Source organism: Myotis myotis, unplaced genomic scaffold (assembly GCF_014108235.1).
Source record: "Myotis myotis isolate mMyoMyo1 unplaced genomic scaffold, mMyoMyo1.p scaffold_m19_p_10, whole genome shotgun sequence".
NCBI lineage: Eukaryota > Metazoa > Chordata > Mammalia > Chiroptera > Vespertilionidae > Myotis > Myotis myotis.
This window is the reverse complement of record NW_023416314.1, coordinates 405,732-418,183: the sequence shown is the minus strand read 5'-3', so window position 1 is coordinate 418,183 and position 12,452 is coordinate 405,732. Positions and strand designations below refer to the sequence as shown.

Below are 12,452 nucleotides of genomic sequence, written 5' to 3'. Positions count from 1 at the left end.
AATCCTACAAGGCTGCGGGGCAAAATGAAAACAGGATACATTTCTTAAAAAATCCTTTAATAAACAAAATCTGTCCATCTGAAACTTCCAAGTACCTGCTCTTGGGTGGGCTAGCTGCTGAATTCCAGTTCGGAAACCAGCGAGGTTGGGCCCGGGTGGGGTCCCCGCACAGTGCTGGTGTCTGTCGCGGGACGAGCGGTGAGGCCTGGCCGCCCTCCCGCCCGCGCCAGGTCCGGGCAGCCCCGCACGGGCCCAGGAGGTCGATGGGGAGCGGGTGGGAAAGGCCTGGGACCTGGCAGCAGAGGGGAGGACCGCGCACAGGTCAGGGTCCGAGTCTCCGCCGGCAGAGCCGGGAGGAGTCCACAGCCGAGGCCGAGGCGGCGCCCGAAGCGCGCACCTCCCAGGCCGCGGTCGGCGCTGCGTCAGGGCCGCGGCCCGTCGGCCGCTCCAAGGGCAGGGCGGCCGGGTCAGCGCCGGGGAGCGGGGAGGGCGGCGGGGTGGGGGCGACTGCGGCTCAGCTCTTCCCGCGAGGCGGTGGTGGCCCTTAAAAGGGCCTTTGTGGTGGGGGGCGGCGGCGGCCTCAGTACTCCTGGGAGGCCTGCGTGGCCTTCTTGCCCGCCGGCGCCTTGGGGCCCACGGCCGCGCTCGTCTTCTTGGGCAGCAGCACGGCCTGGATGTTGGGCAGCACGCCGCCCTGCGCGATGGTCACGCCGCCCAGCAGCTTGTTGAGCTCCTCGTCGTTGCGGATGGCCAGCTGCAGGTGGCGCGGGATGATGCGCGTCTTCTTGTTGTCGCGGGCCGCGTTGCCCGCCAGCTCCAGGATCTCGGCCGTCAGGTACTCCAGCACCGCCGCCAGGTACACGGGCGCGCCCGCCCCGACCCGCTCGGCGTAGTGGCCCTTGCGGAGCAGCCGGTGGACGCGGCCCACGGGGAACTGCAGGCCGGCGCGCGACGACCGTGACTTAGCCTTGGCGCGGGCCTTGCCGCCGGTCTTACCGCGGCCCGACATGCTGCGCGAGGCGGAGGAGCGGGAGCGGCGAGGAGAAGCGGACAGCAGACACGGAAAGGAAGCTGCCGACGCAGTCCAAACGCTGCCGCGCGCTCGGGGGGGCCGCCCTTATAAGCCTCCAGGGCCCGCCTCCGCGCCCTGCTGATTGGCTCTTTTCTCTAATAGCGTCTCTGGTTGGTTGCAGTTAAGCCTTGGTGACCCGTCTTAGCTGAGGGAGCGCGACAGCCGATTGGTCGAATTTGAAAACCTTTTGCCCGGGGAAAACGGCGAGGAGCACGGCGCGCAGCCAGCCCCGCTCCCTCCCGCAGCCAATCCGCAGGGAGCGCGCCAGATTCAAACGCTACGCCGGCGACGCAAACCGGAAGCCAGAGGGTGGAGTCTGAATCCGCCTGGAGAACCACGGGAAAGTGTGTGGAGCTGGGCCTTTTAAAAGGGTGCGCTCTCTAAGTCCCCGGCCACCCCTTCCGGTCTGGTCACTCCCTTCTCCCTCCCATACAGCGAAGGGAGTAAAATGGGGATGAGAGCCCGTGGAAGTTCCGGTCCCACACCCGAAAGCAGATCACTCTAGTCTATGGCCCTTCCTGCTACTTGAAATATCAGGATTTCAATATTTATTAAACAGGCTCTGTGGGTCTCAGTTCTTTCTGCTCACAGTCTTTTTTTTTTTAATATATTTTATTGATTTTTTACAGAGAGGAAGGGAGAGGGATAGAGAGCCAGAAACATCGATGAGAGAGAAACATCGATCAGCTGCCTCCTGCACATCTCCCACTGGGGATGTGCCCGCAACCCAGGCACATGCCCTTGACCGGAATCGAACCTGGACCCTTGAGTCCGCAGGCCGATGCTCTATCCACTGAGCCAAACCAGTTAGGGCAATCTTTTTTCTTTTTTTTTTAATATATATTTTTATTGATTTTAGAGAGGGATAGATAGAAACAACGATGAGAGAGAATCATTGATCGGCTGCCTCCTGCACGCCCCCTACTGGGGATCGAGCCCACACACAGCATGTGCCCTTGGCCGCAATCGAACCTGGGACCCTTCAGTCCGCAGGCCAACGCTCTGTCCACTGAGCAAACCGACTAGGGCTCTGCTCACAAGTCTTGCTAGAAGGGGTCTGGGGTACTGGGGGGCGAAGTGGGTGGGGGCGGAGGATAGGGCAGAGAGATAGGCATCTTCTTGGAGGAAGGGCCTCAACCAGCCCTCCCAATCTACCCTAGGATACCCAGGAGGAAACACACTTGGAGGGACAAGAAAAAAAACATCGCTTTATTGTTACCACTGGGAGCACCTGCACCCCCAACTTCTTTTACTAATTAGAACCCTTAATTTACAGTCTCATGTGAAGTCTTCTCCCAGCCGTGTCCCTGTCAGGAGCCAGGGCTCTGCCCCAGGCCCAGCCTATTGTTTGAAGGTTGGAGCTGTGGAAACCGAACAGCCACATGTCCCCCCTCAGGGGCTGTGGCAAGTGGAAGAAACTACAGGCAAAGTCCAATCAATGGTCACTGCCCAGCATGTCAGTTATCACAGGGGAAATGAAAGGCTGGGAAGGAGGAGGGGTGGGAGGGGCCTGGGCTGAGAGGCAGTCTTGGTCTAGATAGAACGAGGTTGGCCTGAGTCCTTGGCCTGAGTCAGGAGCCCTGGAGACTGTGAAGTGAAGGCAATGATCAGGGAGCTCAGACATCATAGAAGAGCCGGACAAGCTGGTACCGAATGGAGAAGGTGACAGCACTGCCCAGGACCTGCAAGGAACAGTGAGCTGCAATGAGAACCATGGAAAGGGAGGCAAGGAGGTGCGAGCCCTGTCCCCAGCCACACCTGTAGCAGCAGCAGCAGCAGGGTGAGGTTCCTCTCATGCATGGGCCCAAAGACTTTAAGGAGCAGGTTGATGAGGGTCATGTTGTTACACTCAGTGAAGGCACCATCCTCATCCTCACTCTGGCGCACTGTCACCAGCTGCAGACTCTCTGCTACCTGGAAGGGCCGAGGTGGAGAGAACGCAGCTAATACCTATGCTTATCGAATGGGGACTTGCTTAGTGCTTCCAACTCCCCTGGGGTCGAATGCAGGCCTGGTTCCCCACTCCCTGGAATCAGGATGGTGGCCTAAAGCCTTACCTCCTCGTTCCTGTTACCTTTAATTATGTGTGTGGGTTTTGGGGTTTTTTTTCCCCGACTGATGTTAAGAGAGAGTAGAAGAGAGAAGGAAAGACGGAAACATCAATGTGAGAGAGAAACATCAATGTGAGAGAGACATATCGATTGATTGCCTCCTGCATGTGCCCAGACCAGGGCCTGGGCTGGGGAGGAGCCTGGAACTGAGGTTTGTGCCCTTGACTGGAACCAAACCCGGGGCCTTTGGTCCACAGGCCGATGCTCTATCCACTGAGCAAAACTGGCTAGGGCATGTGTGTGGGTTTTTTAAAATTGATTTTAGAGAGAGAGGAGGGAGAGGAAAGAGAAACATCGATCAGCTGCCTTTTGCACAAACCCCAACTGGGGATCAAAACCACAACCTGGGCATATGCCCTGACCTGGAATCAAACTGGAGACCTTACGTGCACAGGATGGCACTCAACCAACTGAGCCACACCAGCCAGGGCCCCTGTTACCTTTAGAATAAAGGTGCCCAAGAAAGACAGGCTCTTGGTCTTGAACTTGGAATAGCTCATCTCCAGTTTGCCTGTGTTGGTATTAAGTCTGCAGGGGAAGAGAGCTTTATGTAACTGGGCCTTACTGAGAGTGTGGTTATTTAATAGGATGAGTCCTGAATGTGCAGATCTTTCTGGCTCTGCTGCTTACTATATGTGATCAGAGCTGCTGTGATCATTAAATGAGATCACATAGTAAGTGTGCTCTGTCATTTATAAAATGCTAACCACGGGGGACAGTCAGCCCTTCTTTGGGCCCACTGCCTTTACACAACAAATGTCTAAGGCTGGTTTTATGCATCCCAAGCAAAAAGGCCATGATGTCCCTTTCAAGCCCCAAAGCAACTACCTGGGCACACGGTGGCGAGGGCAGGGGATGATATGCAGGAGCTGAGGCAAGGAGTAGAGAAAGTTGAACACCTGGGGCATGAAGAAGAGTAGCATGGTCTTGCTGAAGTGTCCCAAGATGCCCACCACGGCAAAGGTCATGCCAGCGAAGTAACAGAAGGTGTCGCCCACAAACACCCGTGATGGGTACCTGTGTGGGGAGGGGATCTGAGCCAGTGGCAAAAGGCATTATCAATCTTTCCTCTCACTCTGGGCCCTGGGCTAGCCCTGACCCCAGTTCTGACTCAGACTCCAGCTCTCCCAGCAACTCTCCAGACCCAAGGCCCTGAACTCATCTATTCCTGTGGCTCCACAGCACTTGGACCCAGCCACTGCCGGTTAGACAGCAATTAAGAACACGACCAACTCAAGACCCAGAAAACAATGCAGGTGTGCACAGACTTCGCCTCTCCATTAGGAGATGGGTCGTGATCAGGGCCATACCTGCCACGTGTTAAAACAGTCGGCCCCCATCTACAGGCCTGCTTACCAGTTGTGATAGAGCAATCCCAAGGTGGTGGAAAAAAAGGGCATCATGAAGTAGAGGGAGAAGACGTGGTCGTCTCGACAATCACCTTAGAAGCAGGGAGAAAAGAGGGAAAGTGAGAGCCTCCTCCGCATACCATTTCTGTCTAAGTTCTGTCTCCAGCTTTGCTGTCTACCTCTCCCAAGTCACATTCAAGAACTCACTACTGTCCAGCCAGTGTGGCTCGGGGGTTAAAGACCTATGACCCAGGAGGTCACGGTTCGATTCCTGTCAGGGCACGAGCTGGGGGTACAGGCTCGATCTCCAGTGGGGGGCGTGCAGGAGGCAGCCAATTGATGATTCTGTCTCATCATTGATGTTTCTATCTCTCTCTCCCTCCCTCTCCATTTCTCTCACTGAAATCCATTTTTAAAAAAAGAACTCACTACTTCTTTTATGTCACCCGGGCAATTTTCAACATTCCAGCTCTTTCATGAGCCCTTTCTAAACTAGTTATTGCCTTAAATTGATTTAGACCGTTCACACCTAGGTTTGAATACAAGCTTTACTCCTAACTGTGTAACCTTGGTCATGACAAATTTAACTTCTCGAAGCCTCAGTTTCCTCATCTGTAAAATACAGTTCATAACACCTGTCACACAGAGCTGTTACAAAGTTTAAATGTTTTGAAAGTGCTTAGCTTTTTTGTTTTAATCCTCACCTGAGGATATTTTTTCCATTGATTTTTTTAGAGAGTGGAAGGGAGGGTGGAGGGAAAAAAGAGAGAGAAACATCGATGTGAGAGAGGCACATCAATTGGTTGCCTCCTGCACACACCCCACCGGGGCTGGGGATTGAACCTGCAACCCAGGTATGTGCCTTTGACTGAGAATCAATCCTGTGACTGTTTGGTTTGCAGGAAGTAATTCTGAGGAAGATGCAAGGAGGCAGAGTTTTGCACTGGTCTGGGTGCTGTCAGTAGGAGCAATTCTATGAGCATCTTAGCCTTTATCGAAGTGGAAGGAGCTGAGTTAGAAGGAAGCAGCAATCACGCATGTTAGCCAAAAGAGGTGGTCTTGGTCACTGTGGCGGGGTCCCAGCGTTCTTATGGTTTTGTCTGTGCTCACACAGTTACGGAGGGTCTGGTTTTTGTCTTACTCTCACGGCCACAGAGTGACTTGGAGGTTCTGTGAAGTTGTTTATGTTCAGTAAGAGAAGACCACAGCCCATCTATTAGTGCCAATCTAGCTACAAATGACAAGGCTGCTATTTTTCTCACATTTAATAAATCTAGTTATTTGCAAAATAAATTACCTTCCCTTATCTTCTGTACTTATTTGTTATATTTTTATTGATTTCAGAGAGGAAGGGGAGAGAGAGAAATAGAAACATCAATGATGACAAAGAATCATTGATTGGCTGCCTACTGCACACCTCCCACTGGGGATTGAGCCCATAACCCAGGCATATGCCCTTGACCAGAATCGAACTGTGAACTGGTTCATGGGTCAATGCTCAACCACTGAGCCACACTGGGCATATTTTTATTGATTTTTAGAGAGAGGGAGAGAAATATTGATTTGTTGTACCACTGATTTATGCATTCAGTGGTTGATTTTTGTATGTGTCCTGGGAATCAAACCCACAACCTTGGCTTATGGGGACAATGCTCTAATCAACTGAGCTAACCAGCCAGAGCTCTTATATTTTATAATTATTAACATATTGCTTTTTCCCCAAATTCCCCAAAGCCAGATATCAGGCAACTAATTCTCTTAACACTCAGTCTTCTCTCACTCTTCCCCAGTCCCACCTACCTTCCAGCTCCACCAGGTTGAAGACGATGATGGAAGCAGAAATGACTAGCGACTGGCCAGCCTCTAGGCCATTGATCCCTGCGAGGATGTTGATGGCGTTGGTGCAGAACACTGCCAGCAGCCCCATGTACACATAGTACAGGATCCCTGGGGAGAGGACAGGGAGAAAGTGGTACCAAGTACAGAATGAGGCCCTAGCCAGTTCATGGATAGAGCATAGGCCCGTGGACTGATGGGTCCCGGGTTCTATTCCAGTCAAGGGTACAGGCCTCAGTTGCAGGCTCCTCCCTGGCCCCCGCCCTGGTCAGGCACGTGCAGGAGGCAACCAATCCATGTGTTTCTCTCCCATCGATATTTCTGTCTTTCCCTCTCCCACTCTCTCTAAAATCAATGGAAAAATGTCCTCAGGTGAGGATTAACAACAATAAAAGTATAGAATGAGGATTTAAGGATATTCTTCTGGAAAAAGTGGCGAGGACAGGATGAAGGGCCAACAGAGGGGATCTGAGAAGACAGCCAGAGCAGGCGCACGGAGGCGGTATCTCCCGGGGTCGGGGTGCCCGGAAGCAGGGGACACAGGAGCCGTCGTCGCAGGGCTACTCACCCAAGTCCAAATGCAGGCCCAGAATCGGACGAAAGGGCTTGGGTACCACAATGGTCGTGTTGCCAAAGTTGGTGAAATAGACCATGAGGAGAGGGAGCGAGGCCGCGGTGGGCAGCAGCAGCTTATGGCGCCAGCGCAGGTTCAGGACGTCGTCCGCGAAGCCCAGGAAGATCATGCAGCAGATGGCCAGAAGCGCGCCTATCAGGGCCACAAACTGGGGGAGGCTGGGCAAGTCACGCTCCACCGACCCCGACTCACTCAAGAAGAGACAGCCCCTCTCCCCACACCAAATCCCCCGACCCCCCAAATCTCGGGGAACGCCCGCCCACTTACTTCATGGTGGGGGAAGGCTTTGCACTGCTCCTCCACAAAGCAGGTCAGGAAAGGGAAGGGGATGAAGCAGAAGAGGATGATGAGGAACACGGCCCCGCTGATCACTCCCTGCGACTCGGGGCTGTGGCCCGGCAGCAAGCGGGGTGGTGGGGAAAGAGGGGCGCGGTCACGCCCTGGGCCGGCGCTACGGTAACGCACGGGGGGTGTCGCTGCTGGAGCCCCCTCCCCCTGGCCCAGTGCGGGCCAGGCTGCCCTCCCCTCCGGGCAGCTGTCCGCGGTGTGGGCGCTGCGTCCCGTTCGCGGTCGGACACCCCTTCCCAGCCCGCCCCCCGCCCGGGCCCGGGGCGCCGCTCACATCGGCTCCTGGCCCGGCTTGTTGAGGTCCTTTCCACAGAGGCGCGCGGCGATGAAGTGGTCGCGAAAGGCTGGGATGAGGGTGACGGTGGCCGCAAACCCCAGCAGCGAGCCCATCAAGTTCACCAGCAACGGCGTCGGCAGCTCCGGGAAGGCCCGCATGGTGGCCGCCCGGCCCGGCCCGGCCCGCCCCGCTCCGGCCCGAGCACACGCGACCGCCGGACTCGAGCCGCCCCGGACCCGGAGCCTCCGCAACTCAGCCCCGCCCACGGCAGTTCTCTCCGCTGGTTCCGCCCGGAAGAATCGGATTCGCGGAGCAACCTGGGCTGCTGAAGGCGGAGGCGGCCGTTTTTAATGTGGGCAGGAGCGCGGGGACAGGATTATTTTAAACGACGTCCATTATTCCGCCCGGACGGATCTGGTTCGCAGGGCAACCTCGGCTGCTGAGGCGGAGGCGGCCATCTTGACTATGGGCAGAAGAGTGGGCAGTTACTTTAAACTCTGTCCTTTATTCGAGGATGGAGTCATCACGTGGGGATTGGGAAAGCAGCGAAAGGCCGAAGCAGACACTTTCCTAACTTATGAAAGATGTACCACCCAGAGCGGAAGCTCCTGGCCCGGAAGCAAGGCCAGCGACCCCTCGACCACGTGTCCTACGCCACTCACTCCGAGTTCCACGTCAGTCTGACCTCCTGGGCCTCCGCCGCTCACGTTTAAAGGGCCAGTGCCCCGCGTCGACTCGGGGAGGACGCAGGGTAGTCGGAAGCCAAGGTCAATACAACTCAGTTCCCGGAAACGCAGCTACAGTTTGGGAGACGATGTAAATCCTAAAGCACAGGCACTCTAAACGCCCCTCCTGGCCAGTGTTTCTCTTGCCCTCCCCTTGCTCTTTTCCTAAGCATCCCGCCCATCCTATCCCCCGCCCCGCTTGTTAGCTTGCAACCAGCACTTCCCCGCTGAAGGGGCTGGGCGTGCCCTCGAGTCTTGGATTTAACCCGGTTGTTGATTTCTTTATATATATATATAATATATATATATATATAATTTTAATTGATTTCAGAGAGGAAAGGAAAGGGAGAGAAACATCAATGATGAGAATCATTGATCAGCTGCCTCCAGCGCACCCCACCCTGAGGATGGAGCCCGCAACCCGGGCATGTTCCCTTAATCAGAATCGAACCGTGACCTCCTGGTTCATAGCTCAATGCTCCACGTTGAGCCCCGCGCTGGGCTCGACTTTTTCCTGGTCCTGGCGGGATCACTGCCTTGTGCCAAGCTGCTAAACCTAGGAGGCGAGGCTAAAGCATTGGGAAGAGCTAAGGGAGCAGGAGAGCCAGACGCTCTCCACACGTGGCTTCCTGTGAACTCTGGTTCCTCCCTCCAGGTTCCTGTGCCTTTGGCTTGACACCTGTTTCCTTGCAAATAACAGTTTACCACCAGCATCTTCATTCTCTTTCATCCTCTCACAGGCTCTTAGGTGACAAATGACTTCTATTCCTGGAGAGGAAATCACCTCCAGGGAGTTTGGGAAGACGACTCAAGTATCCCGGCCCTTTGTCCATTCTTTGGACTGTGACCTGCTTGAGGAATAAGGGTCAGGTTGACTTTTTTTGGCCGTCTCTCAAAACCCGTTGCGAAATGTCTCTTCTGCTTGAAGGTGGCTCTAATTAACTATGAAAAACCATCTATTTATAAAGTACACTTTATAGACATGAAGTAATCCTGGTAATTTACGTGATAGAATTTCATCAAATTTTCAGTACTTATTATCCGACTGGTATTGTTGTTCTGTGTGTGTGTGTGTGTGTGTGTGTGTGTGTGTGTGCGCGCGCGCGCGCGCGCGCGCACGCATATACATGCACGTGCATCTGTGCCTGACTGGAAACTCCCTAGAGCAGCGGTTCTCAACCTGTGGGTCGCGAACAATGAAAATACATCCTGCATATCAGATATTTACATTATGATTCATAACAGTAGCAAAATTACAGTTATGAAGTAGCAACAAAAATAATTTTATGGTTGGGGGTCACCACAACATGAGGAACCATATTAAAGGGTCGCGGCGTTAGGAAGGTTGAGAACCACTGCCCTAGAGTTTTCTGACCCACAGGACTAAGGATACACAGGCATCTGTATGTAAGGCATCATTACTCATAATGAGCCTGGGTCTGAAAGAGGTACAGGCAATAGGAGCACATTTAGTGTCATCAAGGGAGGCGATAGGACCTTGAGGAAGAATAGCATCTCCAAAGATTTCAGTGAGTGGCAAGATTGGAAGATCTTCCAAACAGGGAAAGGACCAGGCGGGAGCAGATGGGAAGGCTGCGGCTTCCGGTTCCTCCTGACTGGAAGAGGGTGGAGAGACGTTCAAAGACAAGACACTAGGGATTCATCGTCCAGGGCACACGTTCCCATCAGAACATAGTTACGTGAATACTTGTCATATAATCTGACTATTTTTGTTCCCGAGATGGTAAATGCCCAGTTGATTATCAGACTAATGAGAAGAAACAAACACATCGTTTGGCCACACTTGAAATGTCATGCCTTTCCTGGCAAGAGTTCAGAGCATTTGCATGAGAGCTGAGCTCACCCCAGGCCTCAGATAGGGGAGCTGTCAACGCTTCAGCTGGTTTCCTGCGCTGAGCAGACAATGCCTGAGAAGAATATCTGCTGCTAGGGAGTCCTGAGTGCCTCCCAGGGAACAAGGCCATTGTTAAGTCTGATTGCCTCACAGCTTGTCCCCAAAATGTCCCACAGTGCCAAAAAGGCCACGAGACAGCTTGGGAGAGTCTGGGACTAGGACAGTGGCAGGACCAAACCTATGGCTCTTTCCAGGCAGCTGAGTTACTGTTTTTGCTTTTCTTCCTGCTCCCCAACCCCATCAGTTTTTCAAAAACTGTTACCTTGCCCTAACCGGCTTGGCTCAGTGGATAGAGTGTCGGCCTGAGGACTCAAGGGTCCCAGGTTCGATTCCGGTCAAGGGCATGTACCTTGGTTGTGGGCATATCCCCAGTGGGGAGTGTGCAGGAGGCAGCTGATCGATGCTTCTCTCTCATCGATGTTTCTGACTCTCTATCTCTCTCCCTTCCTCTCTGTAAAAAATCAATAAAATATATTAAAAAAACAAAACAAAACAAAAAAAACCCCTGTTACCTAAAAGGTAACAGATCTCCCATTCTACTAGGATGACATGAATGAATTTTCAAAAGATGGAAACAGTGTAGAAATTTTTAGCGTTTACATGTATATTGGAATATTTTTTGTTAGACTTCTAAAAATTACAAAGAATTGACTAATCTCTTACTATGTGAATGGAAAACTCTTAAGTACTGTAGGGACACAAAGTAATATAAGCACAGCTTTTTTCCCCTCAAGGAGTTTACTTCAGCATCGGAAAGCAACTTGGATGAATATGAGGGAAGAGAGAAGAGTAAAACAGGGCTCTACTCTTTAAAAAAAATATATATATATACATATATATATATATTTAAATATATTTTATTGATTTTTTTTTACAGAGAAGAAGGGAGAGGGATAGAGAGTCAGAAACATCGATGAGAGAGAAACATTGATCAGCTGCCTTCTGCATACCCCCTACTGGGGATGTGCCTGCAACCAAGGTACATGCCCCTGACCGGAATCGAACCCAGGACCCTTCTGTCCACAGGCTGACGCTCCATCCACTGAGCTTAAACCAGCCAGGGCTTTTTAAATATATTTTTATTAATTTCAGAGAAGAAGGGGGAGGGAGAGAGATAGAAACATCAATGAGGAGAAAGAATCATTGATCGGTTGTCTCCTGCATGCCCCACACTAGAAATCAAGCCAGCAATCCCAGCATGTGCCCTTGACTGGAATTGAACCTGGGACCCTTCAGTCCACAGACTGACGCCCTGTCCACTGAGCCAAACCAGCGAGGGCAGAGCTCTACTCTTTTTTTTATTATTATTATTATTGATTTTTTACAGAAAGGAAGGGAAAGGGATGAGAGAGAAACATGGATCAGCTGCCTCCTGCACATTCCTTACTGGGGATGTGTCCGCAACCAAGGCACATGCCCTTGACCGGAATCGACCCCAGGACCCTTCGGTCCATAGGCCGAGGCTCTATCCACTGAGCCAAACCAGTGAGGGCAGGGCTCTACTCTTAAGCAGCTTCTGGGTGCGTGGGAAAAGCAGACATATAAACAGCCAGCTAGACATAAGGCAGAATGAAATGAGTGCTGCAGGTCTAAGCCACAACTGAAAGGAAGCGTGGCAGCACTGGCGCAGCCGTGGGCAAACTACGGCCCATTTGAAATGAATAAAACTAAAAAAAAAAAAAGACCGTACCCTTTTATGTAATGATGTTTACTTTGAATTTATATTAGTTCACACAAACACTCCATCCATGCTTTTGTTCCGGCCCTCCGGTCCAGTTGAAGAACCCATTGTGGCCCTCGAGTCAAAAAGTTTGCCCACCCCTGGTAGGGAGACTGGTGGAGACTGAGTTGCGAAGCAGCATCTGGCCACAGAGGAGCAAGGGCTTGGGACGAGTTGAAGCAGTAAATCCAAGATCTCAGGGAAGCGAGGCCCCTGGGAGGTCCGAGGCTCCTGAAGAAGGGTTCTTGGGAGAAGAGGGTCCTCAGAGTGAAACTTGGCACGTGGAACCTGCTCCCCTAGCCTGGCTGCTCTGCCCACCGACAGCTTCCTCCTGCACCCCAGGTTCTGCCCTGAGTCTCCTCCTTTCATCTCGTGTCGGCTCCTCCCCTCAAGATTGGAAACCCACACTGTGGGAATCTGCCGTTGCTTTTGGTGTTCAATGATGGGCCACAGCAAGGGAGCAGT

At 52.8% G+C, this 12,452-nt stretch overlaps 2 protein-coding genes across 7 annotated transcripts; both read right to left on the bottom strand.

Moving 5' to 3' along the window:
• Nucleotides 1–40: 40 nt before the first annotated feature.
• Nucleotides 41–1,117, bottom strand: LOC118664201 (histone H2AX). Its single transcript, XM_036324061.1, has one exon. It carries the CDS (start codon nt 1,007–1,009, stop codon nt 581–583), a length of 429 nt encoding a protein of 142 aa, XP_036179954.1. The 5' UTR covers nt 1,010–1,117; the 3' UTR covers nt 41–580.
• A 1,143-nt stretch (nt 1,118–2,260) lies between these two features.
• Nucleotides 2,261–8,443, bottom strand: DPAGT1 (dolichyl-phosphate N-acetylglucosaminephosphotransferase 1). 6 transcript variants are annotated; one of them, XM_036324044.1, is made up of 10 exons: nt 8,290–8,443; nt 7,625–8,090; nt 7,270–7,453; nt 6,937–7,150; nt 6,333–6,479; nt 4,540–4,624; nt 4,012–4,200; nt 3,624–3,711; nt 2,831–2,986; nt 2,548–2,754 (listed from the first exon to the last, which is right to left on the bottom strand). In XM_036324044.1, the coding sequence occupies exons 2-10, from the start codon at nt 7,783–7,785 to the stop codon at nt 2,689–2,691; spliced, it is 1,290 nt and encodes a 429-aa protein (XP_036179937.1). In that variant the 5' UTR covers nt 7,786–8,090; nt 8,290–8,443; the 3' UTR covers nt 2,548–2,688. The 6 variants fall into 6 exon arrangements, with proteins under 6 accessions (XP_036179942.1, XP_036179937.1, XP_036179939.1 ...); XM_036324046.1 differs by lacking the exon at nt 8,290–8,443 and having other exon boundaries at nt 6,937–7,160; nt 7,270–7,293; nt 7,625–8,232; XM_036324045.1 differs by lacking the exon at nt 8,290–8,443 and having other exon boundaries at nt 7,270–7,390; nt 7,625–8,216.
• Between the last annotated feature and the right edge of the window lie 4,009 nt (nt 8,444–12,452).

Excerpts from the sequence above, each read along its gene's own strand:
- LOC118664201 (XM_036324061.1), bottom strand. The coding sequence starts at position 1,009 with ATGTCGGGCCGCGGTAAGACCGGCGGCAAGGCCCGCGCCAAGGCTAAG.
- DPAGT1 (XM_036324044.1), bottom strand. The coding sequence starts at position 7,785 with ATGCGGGCCTTCCCGGAGCTGCCGACGCCGTTGCTGGTGAACTTGATG. Across the intron at positions 7,454-7,624 it reads AAGCCGGGCCAGGAGCCGAT|CGCCGGCCCAGGGCGTGACC; the intron begins GTGAGCGGCGCC and ends GCGTTACCGTAG. Across the intron at positions 7,151-7,269 it reads AAGCCTTCCCCCACCATGAA|TTTGTGGCCCTGATAGGCGC; the intron begins GTAAGTGGGCGG and ends AGCCTCCCCCAG.